This window comes from Aethalodelphis obliquidens, unplaced genomic scaffold (assembly GCF_003676395.1).
Source record: "Aethalodelphis obliquidens isolate GAN/ISIS:26980383/991018 unplaced genomic scaffold, ASM367639v1 scaffold10, whole genome shotgun sequence".
Classification (NCBI taxonomy): Eukaryota; Metazoa; Chordata; class Mammalia; order Artiodactyla; family Delphinidae; genus Aethalodelphis; species Aethalodelphis obliquidens.
Window position 1 is genome coordinate 39,926,752 of NW_020837954.1, and position 26,234 is coordinate 39,952,985.

Here is a 26,234-nt window from a genome sequence, read left to right on the forward strand (position 1 = left end):
GCCAAGAAATACTAAATTATGTAATCTGGATGCATATTCACCTTTACACTGTTTACTAAGTGATATATCATTACTGCCTGAATGTGTGTGAATATTGTGTGACCTGCTAGAGCTGTTATATTTAATTTTTTGGAGGTTATGGATACCTTGACCCTTGTCCCTCCAGAAGATCCTCATAGGTATATACTTTTGGATGTGATTTTACAAGAAATGTAAATCATGGACCATGGTAAGAACATAGAGCCTTATTACTCTAATGAAATAGCCTGAGTTGGATAAAAGATTTAGGAGTTCTTGAGCGAGAAAGTTGATATAAAGAATTAGACACAGAGAGAGAAAGAATGTAAGACAAGAAAAGAGCCCTCTGAAACCATGGTAAAAATGGGTAAAGAGCTGGGAATCTATAGAGACCAGAGTTTTATTACTACCATCTACCAGTACTAATTAAACAAATCTCTTACTATAGAAGAACAAAATACATTGGTAAAGCATATGAATAGGGGATAATGAATGGAAAGAGTACCAGTAGTGATAACAAAAATAAAACCATATTCTAATAAACATCTATGTTTGCTTTCTTAGCATCCCAGCTGTTCATTCTAATATTATTTTCCATTACCTCATTGAAGTATGGAAAGTATACTCTTCAGGGAAAAAAAAAAAAGAAAAAGAAAACTAATATGTTTGTTCTATAAACAAACAATAGAACAATCTTTTTTGTTCTATAAAGATTTTAATCATTAAAAAAATTAGCTTCCCTGAAGCAAGAGTTTATATTGACTGTTTTCCATTGAGATTCAAGACTCTTAAGGCTAAAGGTCGAAGAAGAAGATGCCATCATCCCCTTTTCTCTTAGATCTTGTTATATCTTTAGTATGTAAACAAATCTACACATATATTGTTATTCCAAATGTTCAACCTTGGAAGCAGCATTTTTCTATATTTCTATTGGCTACATTGATTCTGTAATCTGGAATCTTACTGAACTTTGATTGTTATCAGGCTAGTCATATAAATATCTCATAAATTTAGTGTGATATCTCTATAAAATGGGATAAATATTCTTGCAATTATCTCATGGGATGAGCAGATTTGTCCTTACCTTGCGGAGTTCTTTAGCAGTGGGCCACAATATACCACCCTAGACCTAGAAATCTAAATGTATCTATAGTAGAAAAGGAATGATGGTACAAGTAACACACACACACAAATTGAGCAAAGTGTAAATACTGTAGCAGTGTGTTCTATGTGTGAATGTTTCTCAGTTGTTTTTAACAACTTTGGGGACCTAGTATACTAATGTGATAAATGGTTCTCTCTCCTCTTTCCAAAGCCCTGTTAATTCTGATTGAAATATATTGAATACCTAATGTTGAATTGCTCTCAAACTATTGGTCATATGTCTGTTCTGTCTTGTTCTGTTTTTTACTCTGTTGAGGTATAGTTGCTTCATCATGTTGTGCTAGTCTCTGCTGTACAGAGAAGTGAATCAGCCATATGTATACACATATCCCCTCCCTTCTGGATTTCCCTCCCATCTAGGTCACCAAAGAGCATTGAGTAGAGTTCCTTGCACTATACAGCAGGCTCTCAGTAGTTACTCTGTTCCATACATAGCAGTGTATACATGTCAATCACAATCTCCCAGTTCATCTTACACCCCCTCCCCCCTGCTTCCCCCTTTTGGTGTCCATACGTTTGTTCTCTATGTCTGTGTGTCTATTTCTGTTTTGCAAATAAGTTCATCTGTACCATTTTTCTAGATTCAACATATATGTGTTAATATACAATATTTGTTTTTCTCTTTGACTTACTCCAGTCTGTATGATAGTCTCTAGGTCCATCCGTGTCTCTACAAATGACCCAATTTCGTTCCTTTTAATAGCTGAGTAATATTCCATTGTGTATATGTACCACATCTTCTTTATCCATTCATCTGTCAATGGCCATTTAAGTTGCTTCCATGTCCTTGCTATTGTAAATAGTGCTGTAGTGAACATTGGGCTTCATGTGTCTTTTTTAATTATGGTTTTCTCAGGTATATGCCCAGTAGTGGGATTGCTGGGTCATATGGTAGTCCTAGTTTTAGCTTTTTAAGGAACCTCCATACTGTTCTCCATAGTGGCTGTATCAGTTTACATTCCCACCAACAGTGCAAGAGCATTCCCTTTTCTCCACACCCTCTCCAGCATTTGTTGTTTGTAGATTTTCTGATGATGCCTGTTCTAACCGGTGTGAGGTGATACCTCACTGTAGTTTTGATTTGCATTTCTCTAGTAATTAGTGATGTTGAGTATCTTTTTATGTGCCTCTTGGCATCTGTGTGTCTTCCTTAGAGAAATGTCTATTTGGGTCTCCCGCCCATTTTTTGATTGTTTTTCTGATATTGAGGTCAATGAGCTGTTTGTATATTTGAGAGATTATTCCCTTGTCAGTTGCTTCGTTTGCAAATATTGTCTCCCGTTCTGAGGGCCGTCTTTTTATTTTGTTTATGGTTTCCTTTGCTATGCAAAAGCTTTTAAGTGGGGGAGACCTTCAAAATGGTGGAGGAGTAAGACGTGGAGATCACCTTCCTCCCCACAGATACATGAGAAATACATCTACATGTGGAACAACCACAGAACACCTACTGAACGTTGGCAGAAGACCTCAGACTTCTGCAAAGGCAAGAAACTCCCCACATACCTGGATAGGGCAAATGAAAAAAGAAAAAACAGAGACAAAAGAATAGGGATGGGACGTGCACCTCTGGGAGGGAGCTGTGACGGAGGAAAAGTTTCCACACACTAGGAAAGCCCTTCACTGGTGAACACGGCTGATGGGCAGGGGGGAAGCTTTAGAGCCACGGAGGAGAGCACAGCAACAGTGGTGCAGAGGGGAAAGCAGAGAGATTCCCGCACAGAGGATCGGTGCCGACAAGCACCCACCAGCCTGAGAGGCTTGTCTGCTCACCCGCTGGGGTGGGTGGGGGCTGGGAGCTGAGGCTCAGGCTTCAGCGGTCAGATCTCAGGGAGAGGACTGTGGTTGGCTGTGTGAACACAGCCTGAATGGGGCTAGTGCACCACAGCTAGATGGGAGGGAGTCCAGGAAAAAGTCTGGAACTGCCTAAGAGGCAAGAGACCATTGTTTCGGAGAGCGCAAGGAGAGGGTATTCAGAGCACCACCTAAATGAGCTCCAGAGACAGGCATGAGCCCTGGCTATCAGCTCGGACACCAGAGATGGGCATGAAATGCTAAGGCTGCTGCTGCCGCCACCAGGAAGCCTGTGTGCAAGCACAGGTCACTATCCATACCTCCCTTCCTGGGAGCCTGTGCAGCCCGCCACTGCCAGGGTCCCGGGATCCAGGGACAACTTCCCTGGGAGAATGCACGGCGTGCCTCAGGCTGGTGCAACGTCACGCCGCCCTCTGCCGCCGCAGGCTCACCCCTCATTCCATACCCCTCCCTCTCCCCGACCTGAGTGAGCCAGAGCCCCCTAATCAGCTGCTACTTTAACTCCATCCTCTCTGAGCAAAGAACAGACGCGCTCAGGCGATCTACATGCACAGGCGGGGCTAAATCCAAAACTGAACCCCAGGGCCTGTGCGGACAAATAAGAGAAAGGGAGATTTCTCTCAGCAGCCTCAGGAGCAGTGGATTAAATCTCCACAATCAAATTGATGTACCTGGCATCTCTGGAATACCTGAATAGATGAGGAATCATTCCAAAATTGACGCAGTGGACTTTGGGAACAGCTGTAGTCTTGGGGTTTGCTTTTTGCGTCTAATGTGTTTCTGGTTTTATGTTTATCTTAGTTTAGTACTTAGAGTTTCTTATCATCAGTAGATTTGTTTACTCCTATGGTTGCTCTCTTCCTTTTTTAAAAAAAATATATATGTTTTTCTTTCTCTTTTTGCGAGTGTGTATATATATGTATGCTTCTTTGTGTGATTTTATCTGTATAACTTTGCTTTTACCATTTGTCCTAAGGTCTATCTGTCCATTTTTTTTGTTCGTTTTTTTGCTATAGTTTTCAGTGCTTGTTATCATTGGTGGATTTATTTTTTGGTTTGGTTCCTGTCTTCTTTCTTTCATTCTTTTTTTTCATTTTTTAATAACTTTAATTATTTTATTTTTAATAATTTTTTAATATTAATAACTTTATTTTATTTTCATTTCTTTTTTCTTTCCATTTTTCTCCCTTTTCTTCTGAGCCGTGTGACTGACAGGGTCTTGGCGCTCTGGGCGGGTGTCAGGCCTGTGCCTCTGAGGTAGGAGATCCGAGTTCAGGACATTGGTCCACCAGAGACCTCCCGGCTCCACATAATATCAAACGGCGAAAGTTCTCCCAGAGATCTCCATCTCAATGCAAAGACCCAGCTCCACTTAACGACTAGCAAGCTACAGTGCTGGACACTCTATGCCAAATAACTAACAAGACAGGAACACAACCCCCACCCATTAGCAGAGAGACTGCCTAAACTCATATTAAGGTCACAGGCACCTCAAGACACACACCTGGACGCAGCCCTGCCCACAAGAAAGACAAGATCCAGCCTCATCCACCAGAACACAGGCACCAATCCCCTCCACCAGGAGGTCTCCACAACACACTGAACCAACCTTAGCTACGGGGGGCAGACACCAAAAACAACGGGAACTACGAACCAGGAGCCTGAGAAAAGGAGACCCCAGACACAGTAAGTTAAGCAAAATGAGAAGACAGAGAAACACAAAACAGATGAAGGAGCAAGGTAAAAACCCACCAGACCAAACAAATGAAGAGGAAATAGGCAGTCTACCTGAAATCGAATTCAGAGTAATAATAGAAAAGATGATCCAAACTCTTGGAAATAGAATGGAGAAAATACAAGAAACATTTACCAAGGACCTAGAAGAACTAAAGAGCAAACAAACCATGATGACTAACACAATAAATGAAATTAAAAATTCTCTAGAAGGGATCAGTAGCAGAATAACTGAGACAGAAAAACAGATAAGTGACCTGGAAGATAAAATAATGGAAATAACTACCACAGAACAGAATAAAGAAAAAGAATGAAAAGAAGTGAGGATAGTCTCAGAGACCTCTGGCACAACATTAAATGTACCAACATTGGAATTATAGGGGTCCCAGAGGAAGAAGAGAAAAAGAAAGCGTCTGAGAAAATATTTGAAGAGATTATAGTTGAAAACTTCCCTAATATGGGAAAGGAAATAATCAAGTCCAGGAAGCACAGAGAGTCCCATACAGGATAAATGCAAGGAGAAAAGCACCAAGACACATATTAATCAAACTATGGAAAATTAAATACAAAGGAAAAATATTAAAAGCAGCAAGGGAAAAACAACAAATAACATACAAGGGAATCCCCATAAGGGTAACAGTTGATCTTTCTGCAGAAACTGTGCAAGCCAGAAGGGAGTGGCAGGACATATTTAAAGTGATGAAAGGGAGAAACCTACAACGAAGATTACTCTACCCAGCAAAGATCTCATTCAGATTCGATGGAGAAATTAAAACCTTTACAGTCAAGGAAAAGCTAAGAGAATTCAGCACCACCAAACCAGCTTTAATACAAATGGTAAAGGAACTTCTCTAGGCTGGAAACACAAAAGAAGGAAAAAACCTACAATAACAAACCCAAAACAGTTAAGAAAATGGTAATAGGAACATACATATCGATAACTACCTTAAATGTAAACGGATTAAATGCTCCAACCAAAAGACATAGACTGGCTGAATGGATACAAAAACAAGACCCATACATGCACTGTCTACAAGAGACCCATTTCAGACCAAGGGACATATACAGACTGAAAGTGAGGGGATGGAAAAAGGTATTCCATGAAAATGGAAATCAAAAGAAAGCTGGGGTAGCAATTCTCATATCAGACACAATAGAGTTTAAAATAAAGATGATTACATGAGACAAAGGACACTACATAATGATCAAGGGATCAATCCAAGAAGAAGATATAACAATTGTAAATATTTATGCACCCAACATAGGAGCACCTCAATACATAAGGCAAATTGTTAACAGCCATAAAAGGGAAAATCGACAGTAACACAATCATAGTAGGGGACTTTAATACCCCACTTTCACCAATGGACAGATCATCCAAAATGAAAATAAATAAGGAAACACAAGCATTAAATGATACATTAAACAAGATGGACTTAATTGATATTTATAGGACATTCCATCCAAAAACAACAGAATACACTTTCTTCTCAAGTGCTCATGGAACATTCTCCAGGATAGATAATACCTTGGGACAAAAATCAAGCCTAGGTAAATTTAAGAAAATTGAAATCGTATCGAGTATCTTTTCCGACCACAGCACTTTGAGTCTAGATATCAATTACAGGAAAAAACCTATAAAAAGTACAAACCATGGAGACTAAACAATATACTACTAAATAACCAAGAGATCACTGAAGAAATCAAAAAATACCTAGAAACAAATGACAATGAAAACACCACAACCCAAAACCTATGGGATGCAGCAAAGCAATTCTAAGAGGGAAGTTTGTGGCAATACAATCCTACCTTAGGAACCAAGAAACATCTTAAATAAACAATCTAACCTTACACCTAAAACAATTAGAGAAAGAAGAACCAAAAAACCCCAAAGTTAACAGAAGGAAAGAGGTCATAAAGATCAGATCAGAAATAAATGAAACAGAAATGAAGGAAACAATAGCAAAGATCAATAAAACTAAAAGCTGGTTCCTTGAGAAGATAAACAAAATGATAAACCATTAGCCAGACTCATCAAGAAAAAAAGGGAGAAGTCTCAACACAATTAGAAATGAAAAAGGAGAAGTAACAAGTGACACTGCAGAAATACAAAAGATCATGAGAGATTACTATAACAACTGTATGCCAATTAAATGGACAACATGGAAGAAATGGACAAATTCTTAGAAAAGCACAACCTTCCGAGACTGAACCAGGAAGAAATAGAAAATATAAACAGACCAATCACAAGCACTGAAATTGAAACTGTGATTAAAAATCTTCCAACAAACAGAAACCCAGGACCAGATGGCTTCACAGGTGGATTCTATCAAACATTTAGAGAAGACCTAACACCTATCCTTCTCAAACTCTTCAAAAATATAACAGAGGGAGGAACAGTCCCAAACTCATTCTACGAGGCCACCATCACCCTGATACCAAAACCAGGCAAAGATTTCACAAAAAAAAGGAAAACTGCAGGCCAATATCACTGATGAACACAGATGCGAAAATCCTCAACAAAATACTAACAAACAGTCCAACAGCACATTAAAATGATCATGCACCATGATCAAGTGCGGTTTATCCCAGGAATGCAAGGATTCTTCAATATATGCAAATCAATCGATGTGATACACTGTGTTAACAAATTGAAGGAGAAAAAACATATAATCATCTCAATAGATGCAGAAAAAGCTTTCGACAGAATTTAACACCAATTTATGATAAAAACCCTCCAGAAATTAGGCATAGAGGGAACTTACCTCAACATAATAAAGGCCATATGTGGCAAACCCACAGCCAACATTGTTCTCAATGGTGAAAAACTGAAACTGTTTCCTCTAAGATCAGAAACAAGAGAAGGTTGTCCACTCTCACCACTATTATTCAACATTGTTTTGGAAGTTTTAGACACAGCAGACAGAGAGGAAAAAGAAATAAAAGGAATCCAAATCGGAAAAGTAGAAGTAAAGCTGTCACTGTTTGCAGATGACATGATACTATACATAGAGAATCCTAAAGGTGCTACCAGAAAACTACTAGAGCTAATCAATGAATTTGGTAAAGTAGCAGGATACAAAATTAATGCACAGAAATCTCTTGCATTTCTGTACACTAGTGATGAAAAATCTGAAAGGGAAATTAAGGGAACACTCCCATTTATCATTGTAACAAAAAGAAAAAAATACCTAGGAATAAACCTACCTCAGGAGACAAAAGACTTGTATGCAGAAAACTGTAAGACACTGATTAAAGAAATTAAGGATGGTACAAACAGATGGAGAGATATACCATTTTCTTGGATTGGAAGAATCAACACTGTGAAAATGACTATACTATCCAAAGCAATCTACAGATTCAGTGCAATTCCTATCAATCTACCAATGGCATTTTTCACAGACTAGAACAAAATATTTCACAATTTTTGTGGAAACACAAAAGACCGCAAATAGCCAATGCAATCTTAAGAAAGAAAAATGAAGCTAGAAGAATCAGGCTCCCTGACTTCAGACTCTACTACAAAGCTACAGTAATCAAGACAGTATGGTACTGGCACAAAACAGAAATATAGATCAATGGATCAGGATAGAAAGACCAGAGATAAACCCACGCACATATGGTCACCTTATTTTTGATAAAGGAGGCAAGAATATACAGTGGAGAAAAGACAGCCTCTTCAGTAAGTGGTGCTGGGAAAACTGGGCAGCTACATGTAAAAGAATGAAATTAGAACAGTGCCTAACACCATACACAAAAATAAATTCAAAATGGATTAAAGACCTAAACGTAAGGCCAGACACTATCAAACTCTTACAGGAAAACATAGGCAGAACAGTCTATGACATAAATCACAGCAAGATCCTTTTTGACCCACCTTCTAGAGAAATGGAAATAAAAACAAAAATAAACAAATGGGACGTAATGAAACTTCAAAGCTTTTGCACAGCAAAGGAAACCATAAATAAGATGAAAAGACAACCCTCAGAATGGGAGAAAATATTTGTAAATGAAGCAACTGACAAAGCAGTAATCTCCAAAATATACAAGCAGCTCATGCAGCACAGTATCAAAAAAACAAAAAATCCAATCCAAAAATGGGCAGAAGGCTAAATAGGCATTTACCCAGAGAAGTTATACAGATTGCCAACAAACATGAAAGTATTCTCAACATCTCTAATCATTGGAGAAATGCAAATCAAAACTACAGTGAGGGGCTTCCCTGGTGGCGCAGTGGTTGAGAGTCCGCCTGCCGATGCAGGGGACACGGGTTCGTGCCCCGGTCTGGGAGGATCCCACATGCCGCGGAGCGGCTGGGCCCGTGAGCCGTGGCCGCTGAGCCGGCGCGTCCGGAGCCTGTGCTCCGCAACGGGAGAGGCCACAACAGCGAGAGGCCCGCATACCGCAAAAAAAAAAAAAAAAAACTACAGTGAGGTATCACCTCATACAGGTCAGAATGGCCACCATCAAAAATGTACAATCAGTAACTTCTTGAGAGGATGTGGAGAAAAGGGAACCCTCTTGCACTGTTGGTGGGAATGTAAATTGATACAGCCACTGTGGAGAACATTGTGGAGGTTCCTTTAAAAACTAAAAGTAGAACTACCATACGACCCAGCAATCCCACTACTGGGCATATACCCTGAGAAAATCATAAATCAAAAAGAGTCATGTACCACAATGTTCATTGCAGCTCTGTTTACAATAGCCAGGACACGGAAGCAAGCTAAGTCTCCTTCAACAGATGAATGGATAAAGAAGATGTGGCACATATATGCAATGGAATATTACTAAGCCATAAAAAGCAACAAAATTGAGTTATTTGTAGTGAACTGGATGGACTTAGAGTATCTTATACAGAGTGAAGTCAGAAAGAGAAAAACATATACCATATGCTAACAGATATATATGGAATCTGAAAAAAAATATATATATATATATATCTCGTTCTGAAGAACCTGGGACAGGACAGGAATAAATACGCAGACGTAGAGAATGGACTTGAGGACACGGATTTGGGGAAGAGTAAGTTGGGATGAAGTGAGAGAGTGGCATGGACATATATACACTACCAAATATAAAATAGATAACTCGTGGGAAGCCGCCGCATAGCACAGGGAGATCAGCTCGGTGTTCTGTGACCACTTAGAGGGGTGGGATAGGGAAAATGGAAGGGAGACGCAAGAGGGAGGAGATATGGGGATATATGTATGTGTATAGCTGACTCACTTTGTTATAAAGCAGAAACTTACACACCATTGTAAATCAATTATGCTCCAATAAAGATGTTGAAAAAAAAAGCTTGTAAGTTTCATTAGGTGTCATTTGTTTATTTTTGTTTTTATTTTCATTACTGTAGGAGGTGGGTCAAAAAAATCTTGCTGTGATTTATGTCAAAGAGTGTTCTTCCTATCTTTTCCTCCAAGAGTTTTATAGTGTCCAGTCTTACATCTAGATCTTTTATCCATTTTGAGTTTATTTTTGTTTATTGTGTTAGAGAGAGGAAAGTAGTGTTAGAATCCTAAGGGAAATTTTGGAGGGAAGCTTTTTTATTAGTTTGTTTTCCATATTTTAACCATTCTGTTTTCCTAGGTAGCAAATACTTGACTGATTGGAGAAAGCCTGAAATTGCATTTCTTATATTAGGTAGATTCCTAAGTTTTCCTGTTGGAGTCATCTTGAGATAATATGTTTGATTTCCTATTATTTATTTCAATGTCCTTTCAGAGTTCTAGTCAATCTTAGGAAAAGCTTTATGTCGGTAGCATCATCACAATTTATTCACGTAACCTATTGTATAAGATCACTCAAGAGTACAGATATACACAAGATATGGCTCTTAAGCTTAGTGAAGGCCTTAGGGAAAATAGAATAAAAAGGTCAAAAGACATATCTCTTAAATCCATTTAGGTCTATAAATCATTTGATTATTCTCTTTTGCAGTTTATCTTTTAAAAAATGTCATTTCGATTTTGACCTATCATAATTCATGCTAAGAAGATTACCATGAACCCTGAACTTTACTGATATCTTCTAAGGTAATTAACTTGTGGAGAAATTCCATACTTAGACAGTGTAACTCTGACAGAAATAATGTTGAAAAGTAACAAAAGTAATCATTTATTCAGCCCTTGCTATGTCTGAAGTATTCTGCCAAGTGCTTAACTTCCATCTGTGATATTCCATCTTTAGGAGCAAGTCCTTGGTATTCTGTGAAACAATTCAAGTTACTAATTCCTCATCGTAACAGTGTTCCCACACTATTGTGATAATTGAAGAATGTGGACCCAGGTTACCTTCTTTCAGAACAATACACTGGAGATGCCCAAGCACAAATTATTTATACTTGAATAATTAGGCATGTGATATAGTTGTATCTACTCATTTCTATTTCTTTCAGCAGTGAGAGGATTAATACACTGTTACCTAGTTAAGGTTGAGAAAATAATATTGATAAAAGACATTTAGTAGCACAAGAAAAGGATTATCATAAGTAATATTTATCTGCTGTCCACAACCATTTGACACAATCAGTGCAAGGTCTTACATTATGTTAATGAAGATCAACAATGGTTAGAACTCTAATCACTCACATTCTTTAAAATAAAGATATAAGTAGTACATACAGTATTGGAAAACTATATAGTGTTTGGTGTCTAAATGTATAGAAGTAAACTGAAATTGGTCCAGGGGTTAAGAATCAGACAACTTGAATAAAAGAACAGCCCTCACTTTCTTACAAGGGAGAAGGTACAATTAGCCTGAAATAGCACCTGGGTTGACATTTTTTGTGGGTGTAAGAGAATAACGAATGATGATTTGAAATGAAATAAATCTTAGTTTTGAGATATTCTCTACATAAGAGATGTTCTAAGGATTATGTAAACATGCATACATATATTTTTTTAATTAATTTATTTATTTAATTTTGTCTCCGTTGGGTCTTTGTTGCTGCACGCAGGCTTTCTCTAGTTGCGGCCATCGGGGGCTACTCTTCAACACAGCTTGCAGGCTTCTCATTGCCATGGCTACTCTTTGTTGCTGAGTATGTGCTGTAGGTGCTAGGTACGTGGACTTCAGTAGTTGTGGCACGCGGGCTCAGTAGTTGTGGTGCACAGGCTTAGTTGCTCTGTGGCATGTGGGATCCTCCCGGACCAGGTGTCGAACCCATGTCCCATGACTGCATTGGCAGGCGGATTTTTAACCACTGTGCCACCAGGGAAGTCCAACACATATATATATTTTTAAAAATAGATGTTTTGAACGCATATAATGTTCATATACATGGAAATGGAAAATATAAATGTATGAAAAATTATGGATGAATACTCCTTGGATAAAGCCACCTGCTTTTTATCTCTACAACCCCCGAAATATCTCAGAAACCCTTATACTTCTCATTTTAATCACTTGCTATGCTCTTTAGTCTAATAGATGATACCTATTGTTTGCATTTACTTTTTTAAGAGCTTAGTGAAAGCTTCAGCTATGTTAACAAATATTTAGAAAATGTGTTGCTGTTTTCTCCAATGAAGAAATGTTATTTTTAAAAAGTTTTAAGGAAATATATTTTAGAATATTAATTTTAAAGTGGCTTGGAGTAGATTGACAAAGCCAAAAAGGACCAGAGAGAGAGATTTTAAGCCCAGATAATACATGAATACAGATAAGGTGATACTAATGGACAAGGAATGGGAGGATCTGCTTAATAAATGAGAAGTTAAAACAATTCAGGAGACAACTTGGAAAAAATGACGTGAAAGAAGAACTTAAGAAAATTTTCCTAAAATATTAAAACATGCTTAAGATACTTGGATATTTAAAATTGTCCACATTAAGTTATTTCGTTAGTGGAAATGATACTGCGTTATTTATAAAAACTAGTAACTGCAGAGTTTAAAAGAATCTAGGAAACAAAATTCTAACTGATTTAAAAATTTTCCATTTGAAGAATTTTAGTGGATTTTGAACCTATTTGTTAATATTTTCAAAGTAACATCTTCCAATTATTTTGTAGAAACAACTAATTAATATTATAAAAGATGGAAATTTATTAACCCCATTTCAAAAAGGCACTTGCGTGTTTGGTGGATGAGATTGAAAAATAAATGTTGTGTAATGATGTAGTAAATATAGGTAAAGTACTTCTTCCATTTCAGTCTAGTTATCTTTTAAAACTATTTTTTACTTTTTAATTACCATATCACAAAATATCAAACCAAGATTTTCTAAAATAACGCGTATTAATCACATTGCTCTCACAAAAACATTGTTGAGAACTTTTTGCGCATTATTTAATAAAATAAAATGAAAAGCTATTTAAAATATTATGTCATCTTTATCTCATCTTTTTAAAATTTCTATTTAAGTGTGATATACTACATGCTTTTCCAGTGGTTTGTGAAAATAACATTCAGAAATTGTTTACTGATAGAGATACATGATCAACCTTTTGGAGGTTACTCTCAGAGATGAGACATGTAAACATGTAAATTTCTTTAAACTGTGAAAAGTGCTTTCCAGAGGAACACACTCCGGGAACAAATTGCCTGGAGGCATTAGAAGAGACTTTACTGAGATGACCCTAAGACCCTGTTTCATTATGTACACATAGGAATTTTTCAGGTGGTTATTTCACAGCTCTTTAGTAGACCAAAGAAAAATGTAACATTTCTCAAATGATTTTATTTTGGTGAGGTCTGCTTAATTCAATGATTCATGTTTCTGTCAATAAATATAGAGAAAAGAAGAAAATGTATTATTTTAGATTTAGATCTAGATGAGTATGTGACTTTGGGCGGACGTAGAGAAAGATGGCTTGTCTAAACTTACTTCCTCATATCTCTTACTGTCCCATTTTTCTCTTTATTGGGTTTTTCACTCTTGGGCAAGAGAAAAGTATTGCTAAAAACCTCTGTAGTGATAGTTTTCATCCTAGTTATGGTAGAGAAACTGTTATATATTCATAAATATGTAATATCTGTAAAAAACTTTTCTTAACATGGGCATCCCTCTTTCATAGCACTAACCGTGATATATTGATGTACCATACTATATTAATTTGTTCATATCTCTGAGCTCTTTGATATCAAGGACATTTGTCATGGTTTTCCCCCCCCCCCATTCCTACATTTTCCTGCACATACTAGGCATTGGTATGTTTCTTAAACTGAATAATTAAATGCTACAATCACTTTCGTGAGACTTTATGCCAGTTTTTTAAAATGTAACTCACGTCAAGTTCACTTTCAAAGCTATTTGGAAATTTATTATAAAGTTTGTATGAACTTATGACTAATAAGATATAAATTGGAAATAGCCAGAGAAAGAGAAGGATGCAAAAATGCTAATTATTAAAATAGTCATCTGTACTGTATTTGTTGCATTAAAAACCACCACAAGGGCTTCCCTGGTGGCGCAGTGGTTGAGAGTCCGCCTGCCGATGCAGGGGACACAGGTTCGTGCCCCGGTGTGGGAAGATCCCACATGCCGCGGAGTGGCTGGGCCCATGAGCCATGGCCGCTGAGCCTGCGCGTCCGGAGCCTGTGCTCCGCAACAGGAGAGGCCATAGCAGTGAGAGGCCCGGGTACCGCAAAAAAACACAAAACAAAACCCACCACAAAACTTAGTGACTTAAAACAACAATGACTTAGTATTTCTCACAAATCTGTAGATTTGCTGGTCTCAGGTAGGTGTATCATCTGGTCTTACCTGGAATCACTCATGTGGCTGAAATAATTCGTTAGCTCAGCTATGGCTAGAGAATCTAACATGGCCTCAGTCAGATGTCTAGGGCCTTGCTGCTATCTGTTTTGCTAGGCCTTTCTCTCCACATCATCTCTCACCATTCCATGATTTAGCCTGGGCTTCCTATCATGTTAATAGAAGTATACCAAAAGAGTGAAGGCAGAAACTGTGAGGCCTTTTGAGACATAGGCTTCAGAACTCACACACCATGACTTCTGCCCCATTCTGTTGGCCAAAGTCATAAGTCCAGTCCAGATGCAAAGGTTGTAGAAATACATTCCACCTCTTGATAGGAGGACTTATAAAGAATATGTGACCATATTTAATCTTCCACAATAATGCATGAGTTGTTGTTAAGTATAAAATTTGTTTCTCAGCTGGCTCATAATGAGGGGGAAATGAGACATTAAAGTACTAGCTACCAGAATGAAGAACTAATACCAGAAGAATCCATTTTTTTCTTCCAGTTTTATTGAGGTACAATTGACATGCCGCACTATATAAGTTTAAGGTGTACAGTATAATGACTTGACTTACATACATCATGAAATGATTACCACAATAAGTTTAGTGAATAGAAAGAAATAGAAACAAATTTTTCCTTGTGATAAAAACTCTTATGACCTACTCTCTTAACATCTTTCATATATAATGTATGGCAGTGTTAGTTATAGTTATCACGTTGTACATTATATCCCTAGTACTTCTTTATCTTACAACTAGATTGACCACCTTTATCCAATTCCCCCTCCCACCACCCCTTGCCTCTGATAACCACAAATCTGATCTCCCTTTCTTTAAGTTTGTTTATTTTTGAAGTATAATTGACTTACAACACTATGTTAGTTCCTGAAACAGGACAGAAAATTAAATTTTTAAAATCCCTTTAGTTTTTAATAACACATGGGAATTATAAAGAATTCCAAAAATACAAAAAAACTAAAATAAAAAGAGTAAAAAATAAAGTGCACTTCAAATCTAATTACCCAGAAATAATTATTATTAAGATTAATTGTAAAACATTCTAACATCTTTCTATGTCTATATTACAGGTAGAAGAATGGATGAATGAATGTTTAATTGAGTAAAAGGTACAGCTATATGAAATTAGGATAATTCTCTAAAGTTAATACAGAATAGCATTTTATTTCATTTAAACAGAGGGAAAAGAAAATGAATGAAAAGAGCATATTACAAGAGATATTATTTGCTAAACAGAGATCTCTCTAAAGTTAAAAAAAAATCAGGAAAATCATTAATAGGTTACAGTCATAGTTTTAACTTTTTAAACCTTAGGGTTGGTTGAAAGATAAGGAAGCTAGCACTGTTACATTTCCTTCTAACTACCCTCTCCTTGCCTTCAAATTTCTGTTTATTGTATGGTTATCAAAAAAAAGAAAAAAGAAAACCTGCTTGAACAATATCCAGTCTTCAATCTGAGCTTATTTTATAAACCATTGCAGAGACGTAGGAAGAAAGATGAAGTCAGCCCAGAGTATATCAGATCTTGACAGACTTGCACAAAGGAAAATAGAGGAAGCGAGGGAATAGAGACAACATATCGTCTTTTATGGAATGCTCTGTTTTTCTCTGTGAGATTTTATTAAATGTCCAGTACTAGAGTTTTTCTACCTAGATAAGGGTTTAACTCACCGTTTATGTGGGGATATCATTGGGTTTCAGATTAGTTCCCCAATTCAGTGTGCATTTGTTCCTGGAACCTTCAACTTGATCACAGAGATTCAACCCCTTGTTTCATTTGTTTCTCACAGCAGCTGCTTTCAAGATGAAAAGATAGTTTCTTTCAGTTTACATCTCTCTAGATTTGAAGGTATTAGTGAGAATTTTTATGATTCGGATAATTCACCATTATGACTTCTTTGGGAGCCAGAACAGCATTATGAGCCTCAACCCTGCTGCAGTATGCTTCTCAAAGACCATTTATTTCTGTCGTTGACCACCCAACTTTTGAGATTTATGACATAAAGCTGTATATTTTTCCCCATTTGATCATTGCTGGTGGAAGTTTTTTCCTCTAGTTTGTACTCTTTTTTGTTGTTGTTGATTTCTGTTAGATATGGAGAGGCAGAAATTCTTTGTTACAGCTTGATCCTACTGTGCTAACCTGTAAGCTCAAGGCAGTAAATTTTTAAAGAAATACCTTTTATGTAAGGGAAAATAACCATTAAAATAGACAATGTCTTCAGCCTCAGTTTTGCAACATATGCAGAGGAATTTTTCATAATGATGGTTTATGTAGAAATCCTCAATGACATACTACCTGGTAGCAGCCAGGTATATCTCAAAATGAAAGGTATCTTATAGGTGCAGAAACATATATGATGAGATAAATTGCTTTCAGGTGATCTAACATGATAGAAAAGTAAGACTCAATATCCTGAGTGGTACATGGTTAGAAAGCATGGCTTAGTCCAGTTTAACGTGCATATATAGCACCTTGAGGAGTCTTTCTAAAATTGCAGATCCTGAATCAGTAAGTCTTGGATGGGACCTGAAATTCTATATTTCTAACAAGCTCCCTGGTAAAACAAATGTTGCTGGTCTTCAGATCATACTTTTAGTAGCAAGGTTCTTGACTAGACTCACAGCACCTATACTTGACTAAATCCTTGAGGCCAGGGCCTTATTTGTCTTTAGATCCCTATTATCTAATGAAGTGCCTGAATAAAAGGCACTTCATTGTTAAATAAACGAGCTGATGTGTTAAATAAGTATATGACCACTAGGTGTCTGGAATACTCATATTTTATATTAACGGTTGAGAAAGAATCCTTATGTTTTGGAGACCAGCTGAGTGAATGATAAGATTGCTATTTTCTTTTAAAAGTCCAAAATCCTAACTAAGATTTTTGCTCAGTTGAAAAACTGTGGTACATCACACAGCTACTTTGGACCACAAAATATTACTTTTCAAATACTAGAACATATCCTTAACTGAGCTCAAGATATCAAATTTTATTTAAATGAAAGAAAATCTATAGAGTATGTGTTATCAGTTATCCATCCTGGGAATAGAAAAATTTAAGTAATATTCCTGTGGTGCAACTAATCTTAAGCTATGACATCTTTGTGGGCCCACCCAGTTGGGTTAGCTGTGAAGTTCACCTTCAGATAACTGAACTTATTGTCTCTTTAAGCTAGTAGTTCTCAACTGGTTGGCAGCATTTTAAAATTACCTGGGAAGCTTTTTAGAATCCCAATTTCCAAGCTGTACCCCAGAAATGAGACCCAAGCATCAGTATTTTGACAAGCTCCACAGATAATTCCAGTGTGTAACCAAAGTTGAGAACCATTACTGGACTATGACCTCTTTAAAACCAGGGTCAGTCTTTCACTTATTTTTTAACTCTTAACACCTAAGACATGGTATAGGTCCTCAGTAAATGTTTATTTAATCAATGAATGAAATATGTTATAAGAATTATTGCCTGTTGCCAAACAATAGCATTCTTCACTCTAAAGGGACTATTTTGCCTATTTTTGTTGGCATCTTGAAATTTGAAAAGTTTGAATTGCCCTCTTGGTATTGACAATACTGAAAATTAGTATTTGATATAATTTTTTTTTTTTTAGCGCTTGAGCTGTTTTTTGTTGATACAAGTTAGATTTCACATCACTTTTTATCAAGATCTGATACAAATGGAGGTGTGGTCAAAGACTAGAATGCTGTGGCACAAACACTTCAGTAATATGGAATATTACAAAGAAATCTAAAGTTTCTAAGGTCTACTAGTGGGAAGACAAGATCAGTTCATCTCATTGCTGAGTTATGGAGTCAACTATGTATTTTTTTATAGACCAGAAATAATAACTACTTAGAATGATGAGTATTTTTGCTTTTCTAATTTCTAAATAAATAGAAGAGCAAAACACTGGAAATTTTAAGTTTGATTTGTGAAACCACCACATAATCACCTTTATTATAATAATCATTGATTTTGTTTGTTTTTGTTTTTTTAACATCTTTATTGGAGTATAATTGCTTTACATTGTTGTGTTTGTTGCTGCTGTATAACAAAGTGAATCAGCTATACGTATACATATATCCCCATATCCCCTCCCTCTTGCGTCTCCGTCCCACTCTCCCTATCCTACCCCTCTAGGTGGTCAGAAAGCACGGAGCTGATCTCCCTGTGCTATGCGGCTGCTTCTCACTAGCTACCTGTTTTACATTTGGTAGTGTATATATGTCCATGCCACTCTCTCACTTCGTCCCAGCTTACCCTTCCCCCTCCCTGTGTCCTCAAGTCCATTCTCTGTGTCTGTGTCTATTCCTGTCCTGCCCCTAGGTTCTTCAGAATCATTTTTTTTTTAGATTCCATATATATGTGTTAGCATATGGTGTATGTTTTTCTCTTTCTGACTTACTTCACTGTGTATGACAGACTCTAGGTTCATCCACCTCACTACAAGTAATTCAATTTTGTTCCTTTTTATGGCTGAGTAATATTCCATTGTATATATGTGCCACATCTTCTTTATCCATTCATCTGTCGATGGACACTTAGGTTGCTTCTGTGTCTTGGCTGTTGTAAATAGTGTTGCAGTGAACATTGTGGTACATGACTCTTTTTGAATTATGGTTTTCTCAGGGTATATGCCCAGGAATGGGATTGCTGGGTCATATGGTAGTTCTGTTTTTAGTTTTTTAAGGAACCTCCATACTCTTCTCCATAGTGGCTGTATCAATTTACATTCGCATCAACAGTGCAAGAGGGTTCCCTTTTCTCCACACCCTCTCCAGCATTTATTGTTTGTAGATTAACCATTGATTTTTTGTGTGTGTGAGCTTTCCTCAGAACAAAATTATAACTATATCAGTGGTGGGAGTTCTTCAGTTAGGCTCTAGTAGTCTATATTTTATGTCTTTTTAAAAATAGTTTGTTGCCATTAATTAATCACAGCAGGGGAAAAAATCTCCTTCATTTGGAGTTTTGTGCTCTCCATTCCTGTGATACCAGGATGAAATAAAAATGAGTGAGAAAAGGGAAAAAATCCTGAATTGTCCTTCTGAATAATTATCATGCATTTTATCTCACTGATGAATTAGAGAACTGAGGACATTGTATTTTACATATAGATATCAGCCTGCTACTGGTATTTCAGATCTAATTATCAGTACATAAATGATATAATTGTATTATTAAGTTGTGGACCTGAATTGTATAAAGGTAATGAAACAATAAAATACCAAAGCAAATATTTAATTATAATTTAAATGAGCACTTAATAGTGCTTTTTAATAAATAGCCAAAATGTAGGATGGATGAATAGAACTAGCAATAGAGTAAGCAGAGATCCTTGTCCCACTTCTTTACAAACTAGCTGGGTAACTTTGAGTAAATTATTTAACCACATTGTACTTCAGTTGTCTTATCTGTAAAATGAATAGACAAATCTACTAAGGTCTCTACCAACTCCAAAATTTTATGGTATGTAATTCTAATCTCAACTAAGTGTCATAATATTGGTGTGGAAAAAGAGAAACTTTAACCAATCATTTATTCCTACACCTTTCCTTTAAGGCAACTATGTAAAATAACATCCTGAAAAACGTAAAACTTTCCTAAACCACTTGAAACTTAGGAAAAAAAAAATATTGACTCAATCATAGGCAAAATATAGAGGAACATCGTCCAACAGCTCTAAGTTTAAATTCTAGCTTTTTCCCCTTCTAGTTCGTGAGCCCATGAGCAAGTATATTTCTTGATCTCTCTGAGTCTATTAATGAAAAAAAACAATGAGTCTGTTTCCTTAAATATAAAATTGAAGTGTGAATATTTACCTGACAGGATTGCTATACTTATTAAATAATGAGATCACATAATTAGAAATAGTGCTCAATTTTTTTAACCTGAATATATTTTGAGTGGCTGACAAGATGTCAGACATGCCATTTAAATACATAATGAACATTAATTATAAACTATTTATGCTATTTCCTGTGTAACATTTACTTTCAAGAATATGATGGTTGCATCTTCATTTTCTATAATGAATAAAATGCATACCCAAAACTGCAGTGTCTTTTGATTAACAGTGGAAACTGTTCCATGAATTGTGCTTCACATTTTTCTTAATGAGTGTTGAAAAGAATCTGTTTCTTCACTGTATACGAAGTATTTCAGTATGTGAATGTTTTGAGTAGGCAGGCAAGTCCTTCTGCATGTGAAAATATTATTGTTTTCTTTCAGGAAACCCTGATAGATTGGTGTGATGAAAAGGAACTTAATTTGATATTAACAACTGGAGGAACAGGGTTTGCGCCACGAGATGTCACTCCAGAGGTGAGATAGTATATGCTTTTCTGATATTCAATGAGTAGACTATTATTTTTAATCCTTTTTATTCTTTTTATATGATTTATGTAATTTTGCTAGACAGAACAAGAGACCTGTGGTTCTAAGAATGTGAACATTTTGCTGTGGGAGAATCATTATATTAAAAAAAAACTTTCTTGACTTCTTTTCTTTGGACTTAAACTAGAAATTATCTAAACTGAGGAAGATTGAACTGGTCCAGAAGGTAATCCTGCATTTGCTCAGTGGTCTGTGGTATCGGCTGAATTTCAGGCATATTGCCAAAGTAGGTAATAGCAGAACTCTGACTCAGCATGGCATCTGGTCTGATGTGCTTTGTTAATATAATTCAAAATGTTTCTGATTTGTCTTGAGATACCCTTGTCATTGGTCTCAAGTAGGATGACTGCAATAGCATATTTATACCAATTTTATAGTATTTGATGAAAAAGTTATATATTCCATAATTTTAAATGTGAATTTAAATGCAGAATTTAATAAGCCAAAAGGCAGAATTAATCTCTAGGCTTCATGCCACAAGAATTACCTTCAACCTTGCACAGGAAAAAAAATTAGGGAAAGAATGAAGAATAGTGCTCAGTGATACAGGGGGAAAGTCCTTCTTTCTTTTTAAAGAAGCCATAAGCTTCATGTGTCACTTCAGAGTCATATGCAAACTTATATTAATACTTGTGACATTGTTTCCTTTACCTCCCAGAAAAGTGTTTCTTGGCTGAATTTCAAGCTACTGTTAACTGATTTTTTATTTCCAAATCAGTGCACCATTGTGTCTCCTATCTTATTCATAGCAAGATACTTTTGCTCAGTACCTATTAATTATTGTCCTTACTCTAATATAGCAGTTTTCAAACTTTAGCTTGTACCACAATTAGAGGTAAAACAGATTGCTGTGTCTCACCCACAGTGTTTCTGATTCAGTCAATCTGCAGTGGGTCCCAAGAATTTGTGTTTCTAGTAAGGCCCCAGGTAACACACATGTTGCTGGCCCATAGATCGTGCTTCCAAACTTTGGGAACCATTGGCTCTAGTATGTGAAAATGCACATTGTTTTAACAAGTTTTAAAATGTTTTCTATTCTTCTATGTAAAAATCATGGCACAGAAATTTTTGGAATATTATTATAATTAAGCTTATAAATAAAGTCATTTTGTTAAGCAATTAGAATAGAATTCTGGGAGATTGTTAGCTTCAACTACTTAAAAAAGAAGTAATTCTTATATAGCTTCTGGGTCCTAAGGGGAAATGGTCCTTTGGCCAGTTTTTATATTTCTTTTAAACTGTGAGACTAACTTAAAAAGTACAATTGGAGGGGAGCCATCTCCTGTAAAGGTGTGTTTATGTTTTGTTTTGTTTGTAAGAAAATCTCCCACATATGTGAAGACATTGATTTTTGGAGTTTGAGTGTTGGGTTAAGTGTTTGAAGTAAATGACCCTGGTTTTATATATCCTTGTTGTTTGTGTACTGGTTTGATATTTTCATAATATTACTTTTATATCAGAAAAGTAAAAAAAAGTTACCATAGAATTCATTCATAACCAGTTAACAAAATTATTTTTAATTGTGGGAAAATAATTTGCATCACAAAATTAAATATTTTGTATTCCATGGAGTTTCAAGTTAATACCAAAACACTAGGTTGCAAATCCAAACTTTTAAATTCTGGCTCTGCTACTTGCAACACGGTGAGTGTAGACTAATTATTAAATCATTCTGTGCCTTAATTTCCTATAAAATGAGGGAAATGAAAGTGCTTATCTACCAGGGTGGCTGTGAGGTTTCAATGAGAACTGTTCCTGGCATTTTAGTAAGCACTATGTAAGGGTTAACTTATAAGGGTTAATTTTTTTTATTAGTTATTACATAACTACCAAAGTAGACAAATTTGTAGTATTTTTTATATATAACTATCAAATGGGCAAAAATAGTCGTATACTAGATTTAAAGTATATCCATGAAATCGTCACAATCTTGTTAAATTTTTTAAAATTTTAACATAGTAAGCTTCATATTTTATCTTTTCCATCTCCATATAATTCAGAGGTCTTGAAATTCTACCATTCTAGTATCTGTTTATCGCCCAACATTTTTTTTGCTACTGTTAACAAGAGTCTATGTCTTTCCATGACTTTGTGTATTTCGTTATATCAGAACATTGAGAAGTCCTTTCTTTATTCTTCAATGCAGTTCTTCAGTTACCAGAAAACCTTAGAAGTGCTCTTATATTTGTATATGCCTATAGCAACTACCTGGCTAAAATTGTATTAGGGTAAATACATATAATTATGTCTTCTCTAATATCTATTTTTGAAAACAAGTAAGTTACTTGATTGTGAATATTTTGATCTTTAATAGATTTACTTCATTTCAAATTATATATATACACACACACACACACACACACACACACACACACACACACACACACACATAAGGTATGATTATCTACAGCAAAAGTCCATAGGGCTGTTAAGCCTTTGAAAAATAAACATAAAAGCAATATAAGACCACCCAAAAATAATTCTAATTTCTTCTTATCTTTAAATAGTTGCAATTCTTATAATATCTAAAATTTAACACTGGGATGTCAGCTAGGAATCCAGAAATATAATTTTGGACCTGCAATAATATAGTTAATTGTCTTAGATAATTGTGGCTAAAAAGAGAAACCTATTTGTAGAGCATATGTACCTATATAGAACTTAAGGTTGCAAATATTTTTAAATAGAGTCAGAAGTTATTGACAGAAAGCACAAATATTAGTGATTAAGGTAAAATAATATAAAACTTCTCCCTTAAGGTGCTAATATTTTATAGTCAGTAATTGTCAGTAATAAGTTTGATCTACAAACACAATGGACAATGTTTGTGAGTTGTGTGGGTTGTTTAAAAAAAGGAAGGGGGAGGGCTTCCCTGGTGGCGCAGTGGTTGAGAGTCCGCCTGCTGATGCAGGGAACACGGGTCCGTGCCCCAGTCCGGGAGGATCCCACATGCCATGGAGCAGCTAGGCCCGTGAGCCATGGCCACTGAGCCTGTGCATCCGGAGCCTGTGCTCCGCAACGGGAGAGGCCACAACAGTGAGAGGCCCGCGTACCGCAAAAAAAAAAAAAAAAGGAAGGGGGAAAATGATAAGTTGAATGAGTGAAATAAAGCAATCTAAAGTTATTGGCACTGTGTTTGAACCTTAGAGAAAATGAAAAGTTTAATAGCTTTAGAGTTCTTCCAGGTCTATTAAGAAAAGTGGAAATAGCAAGTTTAGTAAAATGTATCTTATTTACATATTTTATACGAATAAGGCAATCAGAATTGATTTTCCTAAATTACGAATTTGTTTCTACTTTTAGGCCCTGTATCTTAGAATGAGGTTTATCTGATAGTCACGTACCTGTTCCCTGCCTCTGTTCATGAGATACTATCAAAGCTTACATATAGTAGCATAATAATCCATACTCTACAACTTTTGAAAAGCTTTATTTTTAATAATAGATTGCATTTTCTCGGATCTGATAAAGGTTGGATAATCGTTGACATTGGTGAAATGCTAGTAATAAAATGCTATAGGACGTAACTCATTGCTATACCAAGTATATTATCTCTTCATGTCCCATTATCACTTAAAAGCAATTATATCCAAAATAGGTATTATTACGTAAAGAATCTTTTATTATTCTTAAAAGGTAAAAGTATAATTAAGGAGGTGTAAGTGAGGTAAAGTGAAAGCCCCTTAGACATAAAGTCTAGAAGAGAATAAACGATGAAGAAACATTTATTTTAAAAAGAACATCTTTGCAATTACAAAGAAATGTTTGATAATATATTATGGTAAATTAGAAAATACTGAACTATTTAATATTTGTAAGGTAAAAATAATTTTCAGCACTTTTAGACTACTAAGCTACACCAGAATAAAAGGTTGTATAGTAATATATTATTTTGATTATGAATTAAAGAGTTAAATAAAAGCCTAGCATGCATCTTAGGTCTCATTTATTTATTCATTTATCAAGCTTTTTATTTTTAATCCTTGATATGTATCTGATGCCATGTTGGGTGCTGGAGTTAAAAAATGAATAAGACATGGTCCCTGTCCTCAAGAAACTCAATCTATTGCAGGGGTCAGCAAACTATGGCCTGTAGGCCAAATTCAGCCTGTCGTATTTCTTTGTATGACTTGTGAACTAAGAATGGATTTTTCATTTTTAAATGGCTGAAAGAAGTCAAAAGGAAAATAATACTTTGTGACATGAGAGCTATTTGAAATGTAAATTTCAATGTCCATAAATGAAGTTTTATTGGAACATAGCCACACTCATTCATTGACCTATTGCCTATGGCTACAACAGCAGAACTGAATAGTTGAATGAAAACCGTATAGGCCTGCAAAGCCTAAAATCTTTACTATCTGATCCTTTGCAGAAAAAGTTTGCCAACCTCTGTCTGTTAGATGAACATAAGTCATCTTTACTCACATTTTTAACTGACTTTTAAATTTACTTTTACCTTTTGTTCTGTAGTAATTTGAAATGATGTTGGGTTTCATTTCTTAAATTTTTACTTTTAGAAGGAGCAAAGAAAGAACACTTTTCTTCCATAGTAAAATGTATTGCACCATTGTCTCAGTAGACAATATAGAATAATAAAAACAAAAGATCCCTCATTATAAATAATATATAAAATTTTGAACCTTCAAAATTGATCAAATTATTGGATTTGTTATACATTAAGTAAAGTCTCACTCCAAAAAAATTTTCAAGTATTTGTTCGTAGTAGTATCTCCTAAAAAGTGTCCTGATAAAAGTTGTCATTATGAAATAAACTAAAGGAGGAATCACAAAAATTTCAGGAAACTATAAATTTGATGTAAAGGATGTTCATTTAAAAGGGTTTTTATGGTTCATTTTGGAAGTGAAGAGGCATCTGACAAAATGACTAATGCTGAAAGAGGTAAAATCTGGTACAAAGGATGAATTTCTAGGAAAAGATTATGAATTCCAGATCACATATTTTGTTTATAGCCTAAAATATTTACATTTCTTTGGAACAGATTACTACCTAAACTTTCTACAAATATTTTCCATTTGGGTTATTAGGAATTTTTTTACAGAAATATCAAATCAAAGAAAAACTATTTATTTTATAAAATTTATTTCATAATCAGTATATTGAAATTTATATATTTCATAACTTCAGGTATGAATGTACTGTAAGTCAACTATAATTTTATGTGGTCATTAACCATTTTTCTTACATTATAATGCTTCCAAAACGAGAATACTGTGTAAGTAAAAGGAAGGAGACATAATTGAGCTGAGTTACTGACTATATGTTAATGATTCTTAATTTGTGACTCTTGTGAAAATCAGTGAGAATTTACATTTAACAGCACCATCTAAAAGTTAACATTGGACATTTTAAAAACC

The 26,234-nt window shown here is 35.6% G+C and overlaps 1 protein-coding gene across 11 annotated transcripts in view; it reads left to right on the forward strand.

Annotated features, from left to right (window-relative positions):
* Positions 1 to 26,234, forward strand: part of GPHN (gephyrin) — a 626,342-nt gene that overhangs the window by 242,997 nt on the left and 357,111 nt on the right. For all 11 annotated transcript variants that reach the window (XM_027111532.1, XM_027111539.1, XM_027111540.1 and 8 more), the window contains exon 4: positions 20,691 to 20,783. In XM_027111532.1, the coding sequence (XP_026967333.1) occupies positions 20,691 to 20,783 (93 nt within the window). The remainder of the gene's footprint in view (positions 1 to 20,690; positions 20,784 to 26,234) is intronic.